Source organism: Rhagoletis pomonella, unplaced genomic scaffold (genome assembly GCF_013731165.1).
Source record: "Rhagoletis pomonella isolate Grant_MI unplaced genomic scaffold, Rhpom_1.0 Rhpom_scaffold_00003, whole genome shotgun sequence".
Classification (NCBI taxonomy): Eukaryota; Metazoa; Arthropoda; class Insecta; order Diptera; family Tephritidae; genus Rhagoletis; species Rhagoletis pomonella.
In genome coordinates, this window is record NW_023458557.1 from 97,752,373 (window position 1) to 97,777,099 (window position 24,727).

Consider the following 24,727-nt stretch of genomic DNA (forward strand, 5'->3'; position numbering starts at 1 on the left):
CTCCATACTACTGACCCTATTTATTTATGTAGGCATAGCAATTAATTTCACTTACACAATAGCAAATACATTCAGGTCGAATAAAGCGCACGAGTGCAATGAAAAATTTGCCCAGCATTTTGTCCTATTATCGCCACTTAAAAACACTTTCACAAATCCTACGCTTTCCAATAATTGCTCTGATTTGAGCCGCAAATTGCCAGGGTATTAATAAACTAGTTGGCTTTTGTTTCGCTGTTGAACGGAAACTTTCAATTTGTTTCAACAACCATTTTTTATAGGCAATCTGTATAGAAAATTAGCATAGAAAAATAAAAGTAAATATTAATTGTTAGCTTTTCACACGAAACACAACTGCTAAGCTGTGCAATTAGAGCGTCACCGCTGAGGTGAAAAATACCTAAAAATATGGCACAATGAGTTTTGCGCACAAATAAGCAAATAAATTGGCATCAAACGATGAAATGACCGACTAACCACAGCAAAGTGTATTGCAATTTCGAGTAGCCAAATACCACAAAATATATAGGGAAAATGAATGGAAAAAAATGCAAAATTCTAAAAAATAAAAATGAGTGACTCAAAAGGCAACTACTCACACAACAACAACGGCAAAATACCAATTTACTTTCACCGCAACTAGCCAATCACCACGTCGCTTACGCAAGAAAATTTTCAGCTAATTGCAAACGTTTTTTTTTTTTTTTTTTTTTTCAATTCAATTGTTTGATTCACATTTCCCTAAGCAGGCAACGTTCGGGGGTGAAAATTGTGTGCGCGTTAAAGGGTTGAGGAAAGTATAGGCGGCGATGAACGTTCTGCGATGTGCGGCTTGTGGTAAACCAATTTCATTTCCGTTTCGAAGGCAATGCAGCAATGGCGAAAGTAAAAGCATCTCGTTTACCACCGTTATAGAGGACCGCCGGATGATATGGGGCATGATGCCGTTGATTGCAATTCAAACATTTTTATTAGTTATTTGAGACGCTTATTGGATAAATCTTCATTTAATTTCATTTACCACTTCAATCACACACGACAACGCTCACAGGCGCACATCAGGTGCTTTCAATCATAGCAGCTTATCCGTAGCGTATCCGTAATTAATCACTCGATTTGCGAAGTGTTGTGCTACTTTTAGCAGCATCAGGATATTTATGTATGTATATAGATATACGGAGAAGGCTAACCAGTGAACAAGCGCAAACAACTTATAATTACTTTGCCTAATAATAGAGCAGAATATATTAATAGAAGCCATTCAACGGCTCAGAACAACAGATACTTCCATACTACAAATTGCAGATTTCAGATTTAGGGAACAAATCAATTTTAAGTAAGATCATCATAGTCTCACCCTTTTAGGAAGGTGAGGGTCAAAATACCGATAACGTTTTCGATATACGCACGACAAGAATCGAAAACGATTCCAAAAGGTGGGGTGAGATGGGCTCATGTGAATTAATGCGAAGTGGTTTGATACGATGTGACGTGGTGTGATGTCTTATCATATCATTCATATGATGTAATATAGTGTGATGAATTCAGGTTATGACCGCATTCGAGAAGAATTTGAACTTCCCTGCATGTTTCGATTAGCTGAATAAATTAAGTAGCGAAGGCTTCAGTATTGCTGTTTTTGGATTTTCCCGGTCTAATGACCAACTCAAACCTTGCAGGTCCATTCTGTTACCACTATGAAACACGGGAACCTCAGTGACTATTCTGCAAAGAACCATTGTGAAGCTCTTATGAAGCTTAGGATTGGTTTTATTCCTACACCGGATAGGTACGTGAGAGACCTAAAAAAAGTACCCACCTAGAAACCCCGCACTGTTCTTAGCTAAAGCTGAGAACTGCTCAACTGCTTCTTATTCTTCTTCCTCATCTCAGCGAATGGTGCAATGTTCATAGGAGAATATTCCTAATCTCAAAGCATGCCTACCAAATAGCCAATGACCGGTTACGAAAGCCATGACCTTTTAAATGTCCTCCCTTGAGAGGCTGATCAGTTCTTCGGTTTTTTTTTTCGGTTTCAATTTGCGGTCATAGCAGCCTAGTTGTTATACAAGTGCCCTTGTCTAACCCTGACCCCTTGAATGACGTTATTTCTAATCCTTAATTTGCAGATTGCCATGGGTATTCCAATCTTACCTCTGCGTTCACACAGTGGAAGTGGTATCTTTCCTGGCTAGCGCATCGGCTCTGAGGCTGACCTTGAAGACGCTGCTAATATCATTTAGAGCTGCCAGGCATTTCTGTGGAACCTTTGGTCTTAGCATTACCGCGATCATTGATTTGACGGCCGCCTGGCAATGCGAGAAGATATTAATCGTAAGCTTCGTTAAGGCATGTGCATTAAGGTACACAGCCACCTCTTTTATAGCTAGAAAATCCGCGTGATAAACGCTGCAGTGGTCCGGAAATTGGTTAGCACTGTATAATGTAGCATGTGTATATTGAAAAGTTGGCCTCCTTAATATAGAGTAAATAATATTAGGTTTCGACGTAAGTTTCCTACCTAATATGATATATGATAATTGATATTTAACATTCTATATCAAAGAAATCTCCACACCTTTAAAAATTTGCGGGGATACTACTGTACGGAGCCTTTGTTTCCATATGAAGAAAATTACTTCAGTTTTATCGCGGTTTATTCCTAGTCCCCTCTCTGTCCAATTTCTGGGTGTGGCCATATTAGAGCGCGAAATTTCCAGTAGGGTATTTGCCTCTAACGGCAATTGCAAAGTCGTCAGCATAAGCAGTAACGTGCCAACACCAAAATCTTCTAAGGGGCCTATAATGACGATTGCATTGATGTTATTTTAAAGACGTCTTCTATGTCTACAAAAGCAACCAAAGTGTACTACTTATCCGACAAGCGAGGGTAAAGCGGTTTCCGTAGATTCGCCCTTCGTGTAGGCATATCACGCTGGCGAGAGCCTACTAGTTGGTATCATGCCCCGTAAGTATTCATCCACTATCCTCTCTAAAATTTTGAACATGAGACTAATGGGTCTGAAGTCTTTGGGATTAAGCGATGTAAAGACCACTTCAAATTATTGAATAAGTTGCCGATTCCTATTGTTTCTCAAATCACAATGAGAAATCTTCCACGGATTTTCTACCAGCTTCAGAGCACAAATCAATTTTAAGCGACTTCGCATGAAACCACATCATCATGTTGCCACAAAAATAGAGGCCGTCTCCGAACGGCAGATGGATGTTTATGAGAAACTATTTTACGGCAATTGCCAGCCTAGGGACGAACGTTTTTAGAAACAAAAAAGTTTGTGGATGTTGATCGGACCAGGACAATGACGGCCGACGATTAGTAATAGGCGAGCTTTGTTTGAATTCCATAAGCAAGCACCTTGCGCTGGGCATACCTGACCCTGCTGACTAAAAGATTGCAGCACGAAGTATCAGAGTAAACCAAACGTTTAAAAACAACAAAAAAACTTAAAAAGAGAAATAAGTAAGTATCGAACGGAAAGTATTCCATAAAAGCCTGTCAGACGAGGCAATGCAATATATTTCGAAAAGGCTGTCAAATTGAGAAATTTCAGAAAGCACTTGCATGGGCAGTTACACATTGCATATAAAGTGTATAGCGAAAGAGTTTTTTTTTTTTTTGAAAGGCAATTGCAGCCACATCTTGCAACTTTTATTTCTGAAACTAAATTCCGAAAGGTGACAGAAAGGTTCACACATCTAAATAAAATTTATCTTTCTCAATTGCATGGAAAAGTTGGAAATATTGCCACGTCTGACAAGCTCTATAGAAACATTGACGAAAATGCGGTTAGCACTTCATTTTAGCTTATATCACTCACTTCAATAGTGTCATAATGCAAAAATACAAGTATTGAGTCAAGTACGCAGAACCAGTGTCTCACTAAATAGAACTAAATATGTATTCATTTTCACTATGGGAATATATCGACGTTTAAAATACAAAATCGCGTACCACGAAAATGCAAAACCTCGTATGAGAGGTTGCCTAAAATTTTATAGGAGAGAGTAAAACACTTCTTATTCCAAAACGGTTCTCTCTTTTATCCCTAATATCTTTATTGGCACAAATGTCATTTACGAGGTTTTGCAGAACCACGATACGCGGTTTTTTTTTGTACTTTAAACGTCGATATGTATGTAAATTCAAAAACCATTTTTCTCAAGTCTTGCTTTTTGAATTAAGACACTATTGAAGTAAATGAGCGATATGTGCATTCATTCATGCATATGTATGTATACTAGGGTGGTCCAAAAATGCATGCGGACAAAGAGAAGCCGGAATTTTTATGCTCTCACCTCCTAGGATTGTTCTATACCGAAAAAAAAATAAACCAGGTCGCTCAAATCGGTCAAATTTTTCCATTTATTTTATAGGGGAAAAAATACTTTTCGTAGAAATGGTATAGATGCTTGAAAATCAATATTCTTCGATCGGAAAAATCTGTTTCTCATCAGAGAATTCCCAATAATAATACCCGGTTATTTATTTAACCATTTCTTTATGGTAACTATATTTTAGAGGTCCGCCAAACCCCCCAGAAATTGCCAGCAAATGCAATGGGGGATAAATGAAAAATATATAGTATTAAAAAATGGTTAAGTGAACAATTGGACATTGGAAAAGAACCAGAGTTTTCCGAACGAGAAATATTGATTTTCAAGAATTCCACACCATTTCTACGGAAAGTTGTTCTTTTTTTGATATACATATATATAAAATACATGGAAAACTTTGTGCACTTTGAACGAATTCTAAATATTTTTTGTTTTCAAAATAAAAAATGGGGGTATATTCTTTTTCGATATAGAACATTCCTAGAGGGGGACGGGATTAAAATTCTGACTTTACTTATTTTGGACCACCCTAATGTATGCATGTGTACATACATATGCATGTGTTTTAATTGCGTTCAACGTATTTGTCGGTCAGAAGTTGCTGCCACAGATTTTATATTTTGCTTACGAACAAACATGCATAAGCCCTAGGGTGGTCCTTAAAATATCAACATTAAAATTTTATACGGGGCACTCTTTATTGTGTGTTATATAAAGAAACTTTTGATAATTTTAAACAAATTTTTAAGAGTCGCCTGGATTTCAAAAATTATATTTTTCAAAATCGTAAAAATTCTAAAAAAAATTTTACTTGAAATATGACAAATTTCACATATTATTGAAACTTAATCATTTAAACTCATACAAAAAGTCAAACTGTTATCAATTTTTTAATAACCCTAGTAGCAACGTCTAGTTTTTTTTTTTAATTTTTGTGAACGTCTGTTTTTTTTACGTGCGCTATGATGTCGATATTATAAAGACCACCTTAAAATGCGCATACATATGTATGGATGTATGTATGTATGCCAATCATTTAATGTTATCTAACCTCAACTTGCTAACTGTAAATGCAAAAACATGAATGCAATTTGTGCAAACATGAAAATTCACTTAAAACCACAAAATGCAACAAAATGCGTCAAGCGAACACAAATACACGCAGATTCGCCTTTACATACAAACATATACATATGTACATACGTACATACGTTCGAATATACCCAGTTAGCTATTTCAATGGCAAAAAGACTATTTGAAGAATCGTATGCAGAACGTTTTCAATCGCAGATGAGCGAGTTTTTTGATCGTTGACCGTTGACCACTCATAGCACGGTGGAAATTGTCAAGTGTACAAGCCTCAAAAGGAGATTATTTTGGGGATCGTCAAATGCAAGTCAGAGTTTTCAATTTACACCTTATCTATCCTTGAACGTTCTATGCCTATATATGTATGTATGTATGTACAACAGTTCTTTTTGGTAATATTTAATATAGTAAATTAAAATTAACTTTTAATTTGTAAAAAAACAAAGTAGTAAACTTGAATAATGTACATAGTTGCATTACTTAAAGAAGATCGCTAGATTGAACAGTGCAAAAAAGAGCGCACAAAATAAAAAAAAAAAAAACACCACTTTCTGAAGATACACGTATTTTTTTAATATAAATCTTCAAACTATCATTTAAAGATCCTTTGAAGAGAGGCACACTAATCACACTCGCAAATTGAACGCTTCCCTGCAAGCTGGGTAAGTATTCACATTATACACATACTCATACATACATACATACATATGTACATGCTATGTATGTATGTATGTATGGGCTATGTATGAAATTTTTAAGTATAAAATCAAACATTTGACGCAGCCAACAAATGAATTTAACTCATCTCAGTATGTACATACATACGTATGGATGTACGCGGGGGCGTGCGTTGAATGGCTGTGTAGAGTTAAATGCAATGAATGGGGCATTGCTGTGCAAAATTAAAACTAACATAACTCACATACATACGTATGTACATGCATACCCCTTTGGCAAAACCAATGCACCCACTAATATCTGAACTTATATACATACATATGTATGTACATATGTATCAATGAATGCATGTGAAGCCACAACTTGCACGGAAGCCACATTTGCCGGTATGTGCGCCTAAGTTTATGCCACAAAAAAAAACATTATACAACCGCAAAATACCGCAAGCACGGCATTCATTCGTCGTTAGAGTGTATAGGAGAGAAACAACGAACAGGCATAAAATAGATACAGCAGGAGTAAGTGAATTTCATTGAAGAGCAAGGCAAGGAATCCTCTGAGGTGGTCATTATAAAAGCAAATGCAAACACAAATACGTATGTACATACATACATATGTATGTATGTATATAAAACAAAATTTTAAAAGCGGATTTATCATACATTTACGTTGAAAATGAATATACTTACATATGTATGTATGTATATGCATAGATATACTATGCATGTGTTTGCTTACTAGTAGATACCTATTAAGTTGCCAAACACCAATCATGCGGTAAAGTGCATCCAAAGTGACTCGCTACGTTACATCACAGAATAAACAGTATACAGAAGACGCACCACATACAAATTTATTTTTCTTCGGCGGACGTAATATTACAACCCGGACCAGAGCAGAGAAGTTAACATTACGACGACTATGAATAACATGGCGACCCGGAACAGAGCAGAGGAGTTAACATCACGTCCACTATGAATAACATGAAGTTAACATCTCGCCATAAACACACATCGTGATCAGCGTTGCCGCGAGCTGGAAAAAAATGTATCAGTTGCCAAGCAGAAAAAAGTATCAAAAGCAAACAAAACTGTTGTTTATTAAACTATTATTTAAAAAACAAATAATAAATAAAATTTTATAATTAAATCCATAGTTATAAAAAAAATTATATATCTTGCTTTTGTCTGCTTATTTGCATAATGAAAAACTAACTTATAGGGCCCCTAAACCACACAAAATCCTTGCGCAACCCGAGACTTGTACAAGTCAATATTGTGGAATTTACTACAGCATAAAATTGCGCAAACCTTATTTTGAAGAAACGTTGCTCAAGTAAATATGTGCAAGAAATATGAATGTGCGTTGTATATATTGATAGCTTCATCTTTAAAACGTAAAAAAAAACTAAATTCAAAAAAAATATATTTTTTTCGATATTTCGTAATGTTTTTGTGTGGTTTAGGGGTCCTATAACAGTTATAAGAGTTATCCAATCAACTTATAAATATCTATATATAAATCGTGAGACTTCAAATAACAATAAAAAAATATTAGCCTTTAGACTAGTAGTACTATTCATAGTTTTCGAAAATTCATTTCTGCCAGCCGAAAGTATCAAAATACGGCATTTGGGAACAAAAAAGGATCAGATATTAAAATTTAGAAAAACAGTATAAAAAATTACAATTGTACCAAAACGGCAACGCTGATCGTGATGGAAAACGTAGTTAACATCTTGTCGTCATAGCGACGATGGAATTAACATCGTCAGCCGAGTGAAAATACTGCTAAAGTAACAAAGGCAGCGCCGCTTGTGATACCCTTGCTTGCCTCACCGCTCGTGCCATAAATTCAAATTGGTTGGATAGTCGACATGCGTCTTCTGTATACTGTTTATTCTGTGGTTACATTTATAGCTACATATATGTCGGCGCAGTGTTGCCGTTTTGGTTACTTTTAACCAATTTTGGTTATTTTTTTCTTGCCTGTGAAGTTGTTAAGATCTTTCGCATTTTGGTTATTTTTAACATTTACTGTAGTTTCTAATTTTTGTATACATACAATAATTAAATCTTTGAAAAATAGTATAAACAAATACATTACAAATGCTCAATATGGTTATTTAACTAAAGTTATTACTACTAAAATGGCAACACAAGATTCGACTTATTCCGATAATAATCATGTGTTTACATATGCAAAAGAACCTGTAAAAGTTCGAGGGTGCAACTATTATCGGTGTCTTTAATAAATCGCGGTGAATTAATCGCCAAGTTTTTGAAACGGCCCCGCAGTTACACCATTTTTATGTTCTTTGCACACACCTCCATAATACGTACCTGAAATGACATTTGAATAATACGAGTCATTAAGAAGCCGCGAAAAATTATTAGAATTCCGCGCAAAATTGGTGTTTCAAGTTAATTTATACGGGCTCAATTCTATGGATAAGTGAGAAAAAAATACACAATTTTGGTTTTATGTTGCATAATATGTATTCCCAAAAAACTTTTAAATTAGGTTCGTTATAAGACATAGGCCAGCTACACCTGTCGAGGTTGAGGAGAGTAGCAGCAGCAGGGGCAGCCCCAGCAGTGAAACCAAGTGAGAATATTTGGAATCATTGTATTAATATTACTTACATATGTATGTATTTGTTTTATAATATACAGAATACATAATATACATGGTCGGCTAAAGACCACTTCAAATGAATACATACTCAGATAGTACATATATAAATACCTCGTATATGCGGAATCCAATACCAAGTCATGTATGTACCATAAAAAGGGGAGTTGGTAATTATTTTTTCATTACTGCTTACTTTATTAATTTAAGTTAACATTAATAATAATAATCCTATAGAAAGTAGGTTGAAACGAAATACCATTTCACAGTTTTGAAAAAATCGGTTTTTCGCGCTTTTGTAAAATTTATTTTCCATCGTATACGCGGTACTCCGTTTGGCGTATGCGAGGTACTTCGCGCTGAGCGACGATATTGTTCAATACAGTCCAATTTTTAATTGTTTAATCTTAATTATAAAATATTTACAATGTGGTTGTTCACGCTGATTAGGGATTTCATTGTTTCTTACAAAGAAGTTGGAAACTGTGTACCTATGTACTTATTTAAAAACGTCATTTAGAGTCTGGTAATGTTTACGAAGATATTAACATACATATGCACCTAATACGGGAAGCCGTATTTTCTAAAATATGTATTTATATTTATATATTTATATATGAATGTATTTCATTTATTTTCAGCCTTAAAAGGATTTACTTTTCAAAAATGCAAATAAAAAATTGATTTTCTTTGGTTTGTAAAATTTGTCTATACGTACTATATAAAAGAATTTGTGATGACCTGAGTTGTTAATCTAAGAAAAAAATTGGTTATTTTTCCTTACATTTGGTAACTTTTTCGTCAAATCTCGGTTAGAAAGTTCTTTGAGCGGCGGCAACACTGTGTCGGCGGTCATTTAGTGGCTTTGATTTGTGTGAGTGTGTGAACATCGACCCGCCTCATCTAATGGATACTGACAAAAAAAAAAAAAAACCACAATTGCATCTCTTCCGGGAAAAGTAGTTAGTTTCAATTAAAAAACAGGTCGAACGGAAATATGTCAGACAAAGCCAATCAGAAAGTATATACACTCGCCTGCACTTGAATAGTGACAATGCATTTTCGATTTTGGCTTGGTTATTTTTCTGTTATTTAATTAACATTATTTTTCAATTAAAATACAGTTTATTTTCAAATAAAAAAACTTATAAAAGAAAATTTAAAAAAAAAATCGTAAAAAAATAAAGTTTTCTCAGAATTGCATATTATGATTTTTTTGAGTATGCTAATATGTAGCATATTCCATTTTAAGAATTTTTCATATAAAACAGGGATCTAGAACAAAAGGTATGATCGCAACTAAATGTCGTTCACGTGTAGTTTTGTTCCCAAGAGGGCTTCAAAACCAAAATTTAAATGAGAACAAACCTGTCAAGAATGTTCTCAATCGGAATTATATAGGAACAAAGCCAAGTGGAACGTGCCCAAAGAGCTCTCTCTCTCGAAGAAAATTTGGGAATTAAAGCCGCAGGAACTTTCTGACAGAGAACGAAACGGGAACAAAAACATATTCTCTGAACAATTCGCGTAGAATGGAAGCGAGAAAAAATTTTTTCTCATAGCGTTCCATTAGTTTAAAATGTTTGAATTTTAAAATAATTAAAAAAATAACTAAAACATGACTATGCAAATAAAGAAAGACTTAAGACACGAACTTTTTTTGCACAGACAATTGAAAATTGTTTGATAAAGGTACAGTTCACCCTTATGATAAACGATCTGGAAATTTAAATGATCCACCTTTCGCACCGGCTTAGTATTAACACTTATGGCTCTCACTCACACGATATTTCATCCCAACACGCAGGTGCCCCCCTCACTCTTAATGTAAAGTTATCAAAACTTTTGTTCTCGTTTTGTTCTCTAGCAGAACATTCCCGGGACTTTGGTTCTTATTTGATCCTCCTTGGAAACGTTCACGATACTTTCGTCCTTATTTCGTTGTCATTATGTTCTTCTTAAGAACATTAATGAGAGATTTGTTCGCATTTTGTTCTTTTCGGCAACGTTAGAATTCACAGGGAGTCAGTCTCAAGTTACGTAGACTCCAGGGCTGTGAATGCCGTTCTGGGCACACAACCTCCTAACGTAGACGAGACGGAGCTTCGTTTGCCTCGGGAGACTCGGACCACAATATATCAACTGCGCTCTGGCTACTGCAGCAGGTTCAACTCATACCTGAGCAGATTAGATGCAGATGTGCCAAATGAGTGTCCGGCATGCGGAGAGACACCCCACGACTCGAAACATCTCTTCGCATGCCCGGAAAACCCCACACAACTAATGCCTTTGTCCCTATGGGCAGACCCTAAAGAAGCTGCACCCTTCTTGGGTCTTCCGTTAGTTGAGCTTGACGACAACGACTGAGATACTAGCCGACCTGGGCGGGGCTGTTGTAGCCGCTACAACAACAACAACAACATATGTATTACAACGCCCTAGACGGAATTCGACAAAAAGGCTGATTTTTTTTAATAAACTTCCACTTCATTGTAGGTGGAGGCAAGATGTCGTTAAAGTGCTACGTCAAGCCCTTGACCGTTGACTACATACTCACTACAAATAAGAGTAATAATTTTAAAATGAATATGTACATATGTATGTATATCATTAGGGTGGTCCAAAAACAGTAAAGTCGGAATTGTAATGCTCTCACCCCCTAGGATTTAGAGGTCGCTCAATGCGCTCAAAGTTTTCCATGCATTTTTGTATGGAAAAGAAAACAACTTTTGGTTGAAATGGTATAGAATTCTTGAAAATCAATATTTTTCGATCGGAAAACTCTGGTTCTCTTCAGGAGACTTTCAATAATATTACCTAATTATTTATTTAACCATTTTTTAATAACAACAATTTTTTATTTGTCCCCCCTTTGCATTTTGCGGGGTTTTGTGTGGGTTTTTCGCGGACCCATAAATTATAGTTGCAATGAAAAAATGGTTAAATAAACAATTGGGTATTATTACTGGGAGTCTTCTACAGATAAACAGGAAAACTTTGGGCGCTTTGAGCGACCTCTAAATATTTTTTGATATCAAACTAAAAAAAATAAAGGTATATTTTTACGGTATAGAACAATCCTAAGGGGTGAGAGCATAAAAATTCCGACTTTACTTTTTCACATGCATTTTTGGACCACCCCAGGTTCATATTTTAACATACATATGTATGTGCACAGATACCTATTTTTGTATAAGAACATGCATTTTATTTTAAATTGCAGCTTCTCAATTACCCTCATCCCGCATTATTGAAATGCTACGCCAACCAACATCAATAAATGCAGGAAGTATACGTAGGTGTCGGGAATACAAAAATACAGCGACATTTGGAGATGTGGGCGATGAAGGATACTATGAGGACGTCGCCAATTTTGACGCGCATAGTTCTGAGCTGGAAAATGCGAGAGCACAAGAGTTTTTTAACAATTCAGTATCAGCATTTCTTGCTATGCTAAGCAGCATAATTTTCTGGTGTATCTATTGGATGGCAAAGGCACTGATTGTGGTGAGTTATACATTCATACATTAAGTATACATATGTACAATTAAAGAACAAATGTATTCCTAACAACTATTTTTTTTTTTTTTTTTTTTGTCTCCAACAGGCTGCGGGTATTTTTGTTATCTTTTCTTTCATCTGTCCTCACAAGTGCATTGGACTCTTCAATTATTTGATGGACCAGCACCAAGTAGAGCAAATATTTAGAGATGAATTATAAAAGGTTAAGACGAAAGGAACTACGCTTGTGTATAAATTACATTTTGAATGTGGTTATATGGATTTTAAATTTTTAAGAAATATAGATCTAAGAAAGTAGCTATTTAAATGCTTAGTCCCTTTCAAAAAACACAAATGAGAATAAGTAATAAAAATTACCTTTTCTATGCAAAGTAGCTATCACGTTGTTGAATGTGGAAAACCGCTTATTTTTAGCGACTTCTTTACTCTCATATTTAGATACATATTTCAAAAGACCACTTTTAACCACACAATTCACAATTTGAGAGATAGTGAATGAATAATCAACTATTTTTTGTATGGATGAAAAATCACACTTCCGAAATATTTAAACCGAAAAGCGTAAGATCTGAAAATATAAAACAAAAAATGCAATGTAAGTAAAAACCATGATTAGAAAGCGGGTAAAGGTCAAAATATAACTAGTTCATAACACAGGCCTGCGAAATTTAACTTCTTCCCCCTTCCAATGATTATGTTCTTTTTTTAATTTCTAGGCAAGTCAAATTAAAATACAACCTTGTTATTTTTATAGCACATCGAGATATATTTTTATAGATGACTTTCATTTTAAATGCATGCAATTTTTCAAAAAAGCAAATAGTTTTCAATGTTTTCCTAGTTTGCCTCTCAAATAACAACCACCCATAACAAAGCTTAACATGATTTTTTCAAGAAAATTATAATAAAATATCGCTCTATTCAAGGGCTATGCGAACTCAAATATGTGTTGACACATTGATTTTTTTTTAATATTGCTTATTAAGTAAATTTTTTTTTGTTCTATAAAAATAAGGCTGATGCTCTAAATAAAAGCATATATGTAAGTCAAAGTGTTTAACTTTATGCAAGTTAAAAAAATTCAAAAAATTTAATACAAACTTTTAACTTTCTAATCTGAATCTTTACAACATGTTTGAGTTTGCAGTTTTATAGCAAATAAAATTTTAGTACTTAAGTAAAATAGCCCAGTAAAATTAGACTTTTTCTTAAAAAAAAAAAATGTAACAGCATTTTTTGATGCAGTTTACTTTTATTTGACACGTAGATCATGGATCCACAGTCTTTCCCTTTAAATTTAATTTGACAACATTCCGCCATCTTGGATTAAAGTTTTTTTTTTTGGTTTTTTGCGATATTAAAGCTTATTTTGCATTTTTCGTAAAAAATGGTTATAAACAAATATGTACAGAATTTAATTACCAACATTTGTTATATAGAACGTTCTTTTACTAATAGAATTGTTTATTGTAAAAAATTAGCAAAAACTGCGAAAAAGTTTTACCTTGTCACGGTTTTTGCCATTTTTTGACAATTTCTGCTGAAAATTCATAGCATATTGAAATTCCAAAGATGTAGAGAATTTCATTCTCCACAACTTTTGTACCTACATTTGTTTTGTACGACGCTTAAATCACGGCCGGGAAAGCGATAAACAGTGAAGACTGAAATTCTCTACATCTCTGGAATTTCAATATGCTATGTATTTTCAACAGAAATTGTCAAAAAATGGCGAAAACCGTGACAATGTAAAATTTTTGCACAGTTTTTGCCAAGTTTTTACAATAAAAAATGCTATTTTTAAAAAACCTTCTATATAACATATGTGGGAAATGAAATTATTTACATATTTGTATTACACAATTTTTTACGAAAAATGCTAAACAAGCTTGCAAAACTCAAATCGCAAAAAAACCCAAAAAACTTAAATTCAAGATGGCGGAATGTTGCCAAATGAAATTTAGGGGGAAAGACTGTGGATCCATGATCTACATACGTGTCAAATAGAAGTAAACTGCATCAAAAAATCGCTGTTACAAATTTTTTTCAAATTTCCTACCAACTTTATCTAATTTTACTGGGCTAAAAAGTTTCAAAGTTTCGATTCATATGGTTTTGGTTAAAATAAGTTAAGATAATGAAAAATATTTGTAAAACAAAATTTAAAAAAAAATTTACTTAAAAAAACATTGTAAATATTTGAAAAAATCAACATGTGAACCAGTGTACTGTACAAGCCGATTTATTTACGTTTTCAAGCTATTTGAAAAAATTACAAGCGCAAGTACGATTCACACTTGTTTCCAACAACCCAATTCAACTCATAGGTTGAACATAAATGAATACGGTAGTAGCTTGAATCGAACAAGTTTGATATATTCAAGCAGCAACACTTGTGAATACTTACAGTATTGGCCAATTTAATAGCAACCCATTTCAAAGTGATATTATTTCCTATTCATGTTTATTTATTTGTTATTAGGAATTTTCAATGAAATACAGCTCATTCTCTAACAAACCCCATATAAACCTAATTTTAAAACTTTGTAGAAAACTACAAAACAATTCAACAAATTTGTACCTAAATTTCAAACTTTTTTGCTCAGAAGTGTTAAAATTTTTTTGTGTACGCAGTTTTATAGCCCATTCAATTTTAGTCTCACAATGTGCAAGTTTCAAGTGGCTGAAAATTACCGTTGCTTTTTTAGAATTCATCGGCTTGGACCGAAACTAATATACAATTCACATCTATACATATAATAAAATTGTAACAGGCCTATGTTTGTACATTAAAGATATTAGAAAAAAAATTAATATGGGGCGTCTTTACTAGAAAAATAGAAGCCAAATCAACAATTTTTAGAATTTTTGTCTGTCTGTCTGTATGTTTGTACGCGCGTCACTCGAAAACTAATGCATGAAATTGGATGAAGTTTTCGCCGCTGTATTGCTAGAGGTCTGACTTAAAATACCGAAAGAAAAAAAAATAAGAGAATTGCCACCTGTTTGGTAAATTGATAAGATAAAGTAAATATTGCATGGCTGGCAAAAGAGAGAGGTGCCCTCTAAAACAGCCGAAAATATTTTTGTGGAGGTTGCCACATGTTTGAAAATCTTAATTTAATTGATAAGATAAATTAAATATTGCATTATGAGCACCAAACTGAAGAGGTTCAGGAAAGTTTACTTCCGCAAATATTTTTGAGGTGGGTTGCAACCTTTATTTAATTAAATTGATAAAATAAATTAAATATTACTATACGAATCAAACACAAAAATATGTACTTTCAAGGCGCAGTAAAGCACGCCGGGTATTTGCTAGTATTAAATAAAAACATTCAAAACTGCAGAACATTGTTTTACAATAATGTAATTTTATTTATTTATGAATCATAAGTTTCGTGCCCTCTCTTGCACCTCTTACGCACACTGATATTCGTTTTTTGGTTTTGTTTTTTTGAAAATCAAAAAAAAAAATAAAAAAGATTTTTGTTAGCGCTCAAATTTTTTTTTGTATTTAAGCTATTAAATTTAAAATAATTCAATGTTTTACACTACGAATTAAGTTGTAACACAATTCTTGTATTTCTTTTTATACATAATTGATGTATACCTTATATATACTAATATATGTATGTAGATGTACATATGTACATATATACTAGTTTTATATGTATGTATACATTTTTGATTTCTATATTAGTAATTGTTATGCAAAAGAAATTATGTTTTCTTTAAATATTTTTATTCCAAATTTTTTTCTTTTTTTAATTTTGATACACATATAAATGTAAATTTCAAAAACTTAGATAAGCAAATAAGAGTATGTTAGTAACATACATACATATGTACGTAACAGTCCAGAAAAAGCTTTATGCTTAAATTGTAACATGGAATCTTCTTTTTTAAACTTAAATAAAAAAAAAAAAAAAACACAGCAAATCTCATATGTATTGGCCACATTTTGCACGTACAGAAGACCAACTTTGAAAACTATAGTATTATCACTATGCATGAAAGTTTGTTAATAAAAAACTTTAGCAGCTTCACTTAAAATTCTTAACTTTTTTACATTACATTTTGTTAAAATTGCTTTGCCCACAATTGTAAGCAATTATTTTATTATTGTTATTTTTTTTTTTTTTATTGCAACATGCAACCACTCTAAGCTACGACCAATTTACTTAGTTAAATGATGTTTGATTATTTCAAATTCTTATGAGAATTTCTGCATTCGTTTTATTTTTCGTTAATGCAAATAATTATGCAGCATTTGTTGTGAATTACCTTAAAATGTATATTTGTAAAATTTTCAAATGCAACAAATTTGCTTAAATAGTAAAACAAATAAATTTCAAAAACTCCCTACACGAAATTATGCAGTGCTACTACAGTCGTTAATATTGCAGATACAATAGCTGTGTTTAAAACTACTACCCCAAAGCGCTCAAAATGCATAAGCTCCATTTTGCTATTGAAAGCTAAGTTCTTTTTCTTTTGCTGCTCTTGTTATTTTATTTGTTAACAAAATATTTGCAATGTATTCAAAAACTAGAATTGCAGTAAATTATATATTTGTTTAGCATTTTCAATTCGATTGCGCATTTTATTTTCATTTTGCAACAGAATAGCTATTTCGTTCCAATTTTAGTTTGCATTCACCTAATTTTTTATTTTCTAAATTTTAACGATATTTTGCTTCGGATATTTTCATTTACTTACTTTATATGTATGCACTTATTTTTCGTTAACATAATATGTATGCATGTAGATATATTTCTCCTATTTCGGTGCCTGCATTTGTGGCCAAACTAAACAAAAGAACTCATTCAATATTTTGTTTATCAGCTTAATAGTGTATATTTTTTGTCTATAGGTAAAAATGTAAATTGCATTAAAGTTTTAATATATATATTTTTTTTTTTTTTTATTAATTAACATTTTGCACTTCACTCGAACTAATGATCTCGAATTGATCTTTGCCAGAGATTTCCGATTCAGATTCTGATGGAGTGTGTGAGCTGTAAAGTGAAGGTAGAATATCTTTTATAATCAAATACTATCTTTTTTACGTATTTTAAAATGTATGACCACAATTATGGAGTAAATATGTATGTTGCATATTTGTATGAGCATGCGCGGTGTTAAGCGAAAAATTAGTATGCTAATGGCGCCTGAAATGCGAAAATGGACAGAGAACTCGACTAGGAACTAAAAGAAAATGGGGCACAACTAAAATTGACGCTGAGTTTCATCAATTATTTAATGTTCACTTATGCATACAGCCCGCTTCACTTGAATAGGCACACTCTTTTCCCTCAGATCTGAACTTATATCTGGATTTTTGGGCATCGGAAAATTTTCTTTTTGATTTCATATTGAAGAATGATCAATTTGAAAGAAAAGTGGAGAAAATGCCTGTATTAATAAAATAGTAGAATGGCGCTTACACATTTGTTAGTGTTTGGCCCAGCTTTTCCCCAGATTTGTGGCGTACGCCTTGATGTTGTCACACAAAGGGGAGGGACCTATATAGTTTTACAGCGACTCCAGCGAACGGCAGAAATACACTCGGAGTTTTGCCATTGTCTGCCGTTGTTAAGAAGAAACCTTTTTATCTAGATTTTTTGCGACGTTGCTTTGACCACGGCTTGGGCCCAGGCCCTGCGTAGTGGAAGCGCGCACAACTTACCACTACACTACAGCGGCCGTGAATAGGATGAACGCTGAAAAAATTACGATTTTGCTACGTTGTTCGCGATTTTTACAGCTCCTGTAGTGCGAATCGGTGCGTAATTTTGCCAGCATATTCAAGAACAAGAAGGTGTGAAAATATGCGACAAATGTTCAAAAAAAAATTCCTTAATACTTATTTTGCATGAATTATTCGTAATTTTGGAAACTTTAAATATTATTACAACTGCTCTGGACTACGAAATCGCAGTACAGACCGCCATACTCTCTTCTCGATCATGGAGGGGAAACAAACAATGCTCGTCCTTTCAAAAATCGTGACAATTATTATTAAATCCGTTGTAGCCATTAAAATTAAACTTTTCGCCGGAGAAAACCACTATTTTCTAGTTGTCATTCCAGACATGCGAGTTGCACAAAATTCCAGTTATGATTCTTAACGTCGTATTGTAAAGTTGATGACTTTTTTGACATTTTCTGAACACAAGTGCGCAGAGTAATCCGTAGTTCCCTTGTGGTGCCATCAACACCAACGGTTTTCTTTCATTTCGGTCCACTATCTCGACAATAAAATGCTGCCCCCGTAAAGGACTTTTGTTGTTTCCGTCTGGTTGTTGTGTTCTGGCTTTTTTCATGCAATGCTGTGAGCATGAAGCCCTCCATTTATGCATTTTTTATAGTTGAAAGTGCACCGGCTTAGCCCACTACTGCAGTGTTATAGGTCTAATTATTCTCTAAATTCTTAAAAAAGTTTTAAGTGTAAGTTTAATAACTTTGTTATACACATAAGGAGGCTACGCATCCTTGTACCTATTCAAGTGAATCAAAATAATAACCAAAATTTTTGTGTAGTTTGATAAAGAGTCGAATAAAATCCACAGTAATCAAGGTGTTTTCTTCATTTTCATCACTTTTCTTCGAAATTAATCATTCTTCAAAACGGGATCAAACAGAAACTTCTCTGATGCCCACAAGTCCAGATATAAGCTGGGGTCTTAAGGAAAATATGTGTACCTATTTAAGTGAAGCGGGCTGTACATATGTATGTATGTATTAACATGCACTATGGAAAAGTTTAAATACAAAGTGAATACGAAATGATACAACACAAGCACGAAAATATATTCAAATTAAAAGTAGGTAAGTGAAGTTGCGGCCACCGTGGTCGTGTGTTTAAGAGGTGCGCACTGCCGCCCGGTAGATACCAAGTTTGGTTCCTGCTCACAGCAACTTTCTAAACGTTATATTCTAACAACGGTCGCCGGAAAAATTTGGCGAATGTGCAACATTTTAATAACGTATTTTTTGCCTGTGGGCAACATCCCTAAAACATAAATTTATACTATGAACAGCAGCTATAGTTAAGTGCCATAAATTCGAAGATAACTAATAGAATTTTGAAGTACCTGCAATCAAGACTTGAGTGTAAATAAGCTGAAGAAACAGTTGAAAAAAATAAATAAATTATATCAATCAAAATATCCGCGGCAACCACAATATGTCAACTATGGCTGCCAGCTTTGAGTGGATGGATACTCCATCAACGCCACTGGTAAGTTCCGTTGCCATCCGTAAGCAACCCATTATTCTGTTTTCTGAGCAGTATTTTAAAGAAAATGTATCCTCTCGGCTATTGGCACCGATAGATGATTTCTATTCAATTAATTCGGCCGTATTTGGTGTTATGTAGCATGTCTTCCAGTGTTGCTTTTAAGCATTTCGATAATTTGTATTCTGTTTGTTCTTGTAGCGGCAACTTAGCCCTGCCTAAATAGGCTTGTCCATCAATCGTTGTCGTCAAGCTCAGCTAACGGTTCACCCAGGAAGGGTGCCACCCCAACTTGGTTGGTCCATAGAGAGAGAGAGAGGCGTTAGGTGAGTGGTGTTTAGAAGCATGCGAAGAGGGGTTGCCAGTCGTAAGATGATTATCCGCATTCCGGACACTCATTTGGCACATCTGCATTTATCCTACTCGATTGGAGTTTAGTTGTATGCTGGTGCTTATTTGTGATTTACTTGGTTTAGCATTAATCAACAATTTTATTTAGCTTGAGGCTGTTTCTAATGAAAAAGGTTGTGGAAAAACAACAATAATTAACAATGGTAGAAGTTGTAAACTGTTGTTGCTTTTTCCACATTTTCATTTGGTCAACCCAACTACAATCAAGTGCAACGATTTTGTTGCTATTTAGACTTGATCATGTGGTTGTTGTTTGTTGTTGGTTTTTGTTAATATTCTATTGTTAGAATGTTTAACTTTATGGTGTGCTCATCCTTAAATTATTTGTTATTTATGGCCTTATAACAATTCTTATATTGTGTTTCTCTTAATCAATTGACATCAAGCGTAACTATAGACAGTTTTAAACGGCAAGATCTTCTGCTAGAATAGGATGACTTTGATCAGTACTTTTGCAGTTTTAACCGACTTCACAAAAAGGAGGAGGTTATCAGTTCGTCGGAATTTTTTTTTTTTTAATGTACATACAGTGCCGAAAAAAAGTATTGGCACAGTGAATTTTTCGCAATATATGCAAAGTTTTTAATTCTAATTTATTTTCGATACTTTTTTATAAAAATATTGTTCATTCTACACCAGAAAACATAATAATAAAATCTCTAAACTTTGTGCAAAACTCAGGAAAATTCATTAAACTTTCACACTAATTTGCAACTTTTTATTCAGATTTTTTAGAAAAATACTAGGTATGCAGTTTTATAGCCCATTTTAGTATAACAAAGTGCAAGTTTGAAGTCGCTAGAAAATCGCATTGATTTTTGGTAATTTTTTTCACGCAAGTTCTCCCATACAAAGTAATTCGACAATTATTTTTTGTATGGAGAAAATGAGCAACACCTTCCACTAAAAAAATTGCCAAAACTTTTCTAAAAAATCTGAATAAAAAGTTGCAAATTAGTGGGCAAATTTAATGAATTTTCCTGAGTTTTGCACAGAGTTTAGAGACTTTGTTATTACGTTTTCTGGTGTAAAATGAACTATGTTTTTATAAAAAATTATCGAAAATAAATTAGAATAAAAAACTTTGCATATACGGCGACAAATTCATTGAGCCATTACTTTTGTTCGTCACTGTATGTTACCGCATAATTTTGGACCACGTTAACCGATTTCTATAATTCTTTTTGTAAGGGAAAGATGTTGGCTCACAGGTGGTCCCATACTAATTTGGTTTAAATCCGATGGATCATGAAAAAATTAACGATAATCTAAAATTTTTATGTGAGAATTGAAGTCTTTTTTTTTTTGCTTTAAAATTACTTGTAACATAACAAAATAAAAGGGCGCGGGTGGGTTACTTCTTTCGAAAATTTTATGGGACACATCTTATAGGAATGAGGAAAATTTCCATGATGGGCACTGGAATATTTTCAATGGTAATTGTTGAGGAAGATTGAAAAATAAATGCGCGATACATATTTTTTTTAGGTTAATAAGTAATGAATGTTTTAATGGAAATATCTAGCAATTACACTTAGGTCTTTTTTTATGCCGTACATGCGTTCCTCAGAAAGCCGCATACAAAAAATCCGCACAGCCAGGGCATTTTCGAAAACCGCATAAATTCAGATAAAGAATTCTAAAAAAAACCGCATAAAAAATCCAGTGACGCAATATTATGAAGAAAAAAACAATTTATATCTTCACTTTAACACTTATTATTCCATGTAAAACAGAACATTAATAAAAAAATAAAATTTTATCTGTATTTTAACCAAAAACCAAAAAAAAACACAGTAAATGCATGAATTATGTAAGAATACAAATACAAATTATTTATCAGAAGCACTGTCTTTCGCTTCAGCGAAAAAATTGTTTGAAAAACCGCATAAATTCAAATCGGCATAAAAATAAACCGCATTAAAATAGACCTAAGTGTACTTCGTGAAAACAAGGACTTCAGATTTTAAATCAATTTCAATATTATATACGCGTATGTAATATTAGTAAATAATGTGCGCGTTTAGTTCAGGTAGAGTTCTATAAGACCTGTACAAAAAAATTTGTTACGACTGCGAATCGTTTGAACCAATTTTTTATGGAAGCTGGCACAAAAAAAGTTTAAATAATGAAAAAAATTAGTTAAGAAGTTTGAGAGACTAAATACGAAATGATGCTGGGGAGCTCGAGCTTCAAAGAATTTTTTAAGCTCGATTTTTAAGCTTCATCCGAAAGAAGCCGATTGTGCGAGTATTTTTTTTTTTAAGAATGTGCATACTTTGTGGTAGATATACATATTACAAAATAGCCAAGAGATGGAAATGGGTCTACAACATTCGGAGAAACCGAAGCTGTTCATCTTGCACAACAGAAGGCAGAACTAAGCTGTTACATATGTTTGACTTGAAATTTGATTGAAATTAAGGGCCTACAGTTTAAAAACGCTTCCGATTAGAAGATTGGATATTATGAGAACAATTTTTATGGCAGAAGACACGTTTGCCATTGCCTGCCGGGCGTGAAAGCTGTTAGATTAACATTTTCTGCTTTTTTTCAGGAATCGAAATGAGGGTTAGTACGCAACTTAGACCACCACGTAAAACGCTTTAAACAAGTTTAGTTTTCAAAAATGATAAGCAAAAGCATTTTAGACAAAAATTAAAAATAATATATGAAGGCAAATTATTGGGGTTGTATTAGTGAGAAAATTACAAATCAATAAGGTTATTTTTCAAAACTAGGCTTACAAAGTTAATTAGCGTCAAAATAAATTCCACTTAACCAGTTCAAAATTAAGTAATCCTCCGTAACCGTTTTTCACAAGTTCATATATTTGCCATTATTTATTTATGATTAATAAATATAAATTTTATAAATAAAGTAAAATTCTAAAACGATTATAAAATTTGGTCATCAAAGAAATAAAATTAATAAAATATGCGCGTGCGCATAAATGCAAACTACAAATTAGATTCGAGCAAATTAACAGCATGCAACTAAAAAATATTTATTATTTATAATGCTATGATTATAAGAGATTGAAATGGATACTAAGATGTACTAGGAAGAGAGCATGATTCGCATAAACATATACACATAAATACATATGTATGTATGCCAAATATAAATGGCAGGCCTCAAGTAAATGCGCACACAAAAAAAATCGCACAAACTCAACGTGCCGCCAAAAAAAACTAGATCTCACCCTTTAGCGTCCGACACTGCGGCCACTTCGCTATTGTCACCGCCACTGCCGACACTGCTCTGCGACTCATTTTCAGCGGCTACTGAGTTGGCACTAGCCGCCGATTGTGCGACATTGCGACGCCGCAATTCGATCTCAGCATCGTGCTCCTTCACCTCTTCAATCTTTTCCGGTTCCAGTGGTATCGCTTCGGGGGCAGTGTCATCCTCTGCATCGCTGTCCTTGTCCTTCTTCTTAGACTTCGATTTGGAACGCTTTTCGGCGCTTTTCGATTTTTCATCTTCGGTCACATATTTAGTCTGTATTGCAAAGATTTTGTAATAAAATTTAATACGCTCAAAAACTCCTAAAAGAACTTACCTCGTAGAGTGGCCAAAATGAGGCAAAGAATCCCACATCCTCGGTCAAATTCGGCAGCAGCCAGAAATGCACTTTTCCATAAGTCAAAGCCCAAACAATTGTGAAGATGATGAGGCGTATCACCGTCAGCGCTAAAATAACTACAAGGAATCCAGCGGCCGCTACTGAAAGGTAGTAGACTCCTTTGCGCAATAGCGGTGGCCATAGCGGGAACAGGCAAATCACAATAGCGCCCAATAGCAATATCAGGCCATAGATCCAATAGTGTAATGGGATGGGGTCGAAAATCCAAACATATGCCTCAGAGCCGTCCACAAATACCTGTTCATGATGCATATCCAGCCGGATCTTACGCTTGCGTTTCTCCTTCTTCTCGCCGCCGTTGCCAGCACCGGCGCTGTTATTGCCATCACCAGCGCCATTGCCACCGCTTGCTTCACCCTCAGCTTCAGTATCTTTCTTCTCTTCCTTTTCTTTTTTACCAATGTTCTTATGCTCTTTTTCATCAGCTTTGTTTTTCGTTGTTTTGCTACCGGCAGCGCTGCCAGCACCACGCATTTCATCCAGGGAGACAGGCACTTTTTTGGCGCGATGGAAAAATTTATGCTCCAACATGGCATCCAAAAATTCAATGGCCTGTTCACGTGTGGTGAAAAGTGCATCATCGCCGGTGGCGAACTTTGACTTCATCAATGCATCAATGGCCTTATTCGAGGAGAAATACTCCACATTGTGGCTGAGAAATTTGGTTTTCTTTGTTTTTACGTTCTTTTTCATCCATTTGGCGACCTTGTATTCGTCTTTGGTCGGCTTTTCTACCTCCTGTTCGCCAGGGCCTGTGTACTCCTATGGATGGGAGGGAAAATAAGGGAATTGAATGTAGTTAGTTAATGATTAAGTGTTATAAAAATAAACCAACGCGTTTCTTAGCACAGAGTTTCAATGCTTGAGGTTATATGGATTTTAACTGTAAACATTCACTTAACACAAAAACGCAAGAATTAAGTAAATTGTAAAGAAAAAATTATATAAAATTATAAGCAATCAAAGTAAAACCGCAATGTGATGCCAAATGAAAAGTAATTCCGCATTAAGGAGGTGGGTCAGAGAGAAATAAAAATGCAATGGAATAAAATAAAATAAAATAAAATAATATAAAAAAAAATAAAACAAAATGAAATAAAATAAAATAAAATAAAATAAAAAAATAAATAAAATAAAATAAAATA

General features: G+C 33.9%; 2 protein-coding genes across 6 annotated transcripts in view; one reads left to right on the plus strand and one right to left on the minus strand.

Annotated features, from left to right (window-relative positions):
- Positions 1-246: 246 nt before the first annotated feature.
- LOC118735916 (translocation protein SEC62) overlaps positions 247-24,727 on the minus strand; it is a 37,137-nt gene continuing 12,656 nt past the window's right edge. For 2 of the 5 annotated variants that reach the window (XM_036465944.1, XM_036465943.1), the window contains exons 2-5: positions 23,499-24,344; positions 23,139-23,437; positions 17,219-17,300; positions 15,625-17,149 (exon numbers count right to left, since the gene is read on the minus strand). In XM_036465944.1, the coding sequence (XP_036321837.1) occupies positions 17,129-17,149; positions 17,219-17,300; positions 23,139-23,437; positions 23,499-24,344 (1,248 nt within the window). In that variant the 3' untranslated portion in view covers positions 15,625-17,128. Of the gene's footprint in view, positions 287-12,771; positions 12,848-15,624; positions 17,150-17,218; positions 17,301-22,833; positions 23,438-23,498; positions 24,345-24,727 lie in introns of those variants that run through there. The other 3 variants (XM_036465946.1, XM_036465945.1, XM_036465947.1) reach the window with 3 other exon arrangements.
- LOC118735919 lies at positions 11,927-12,611 on the plus strand. The gene is made up of 2 exons (XM_036465950.1): positions 11,927-12,264; positions 12,365-12,611. The coding sequence occupies exons 1-2, from the start codon at positions 12,013-12,015 to the stop codon at positions 12,476-12,478; spliced, it is 366 nt and encodes a 121-aa protein (XP_036321843.1). The 5' UTR covers positions 11,927-12,012; the 3' UTR covers positions 12,479-12,611.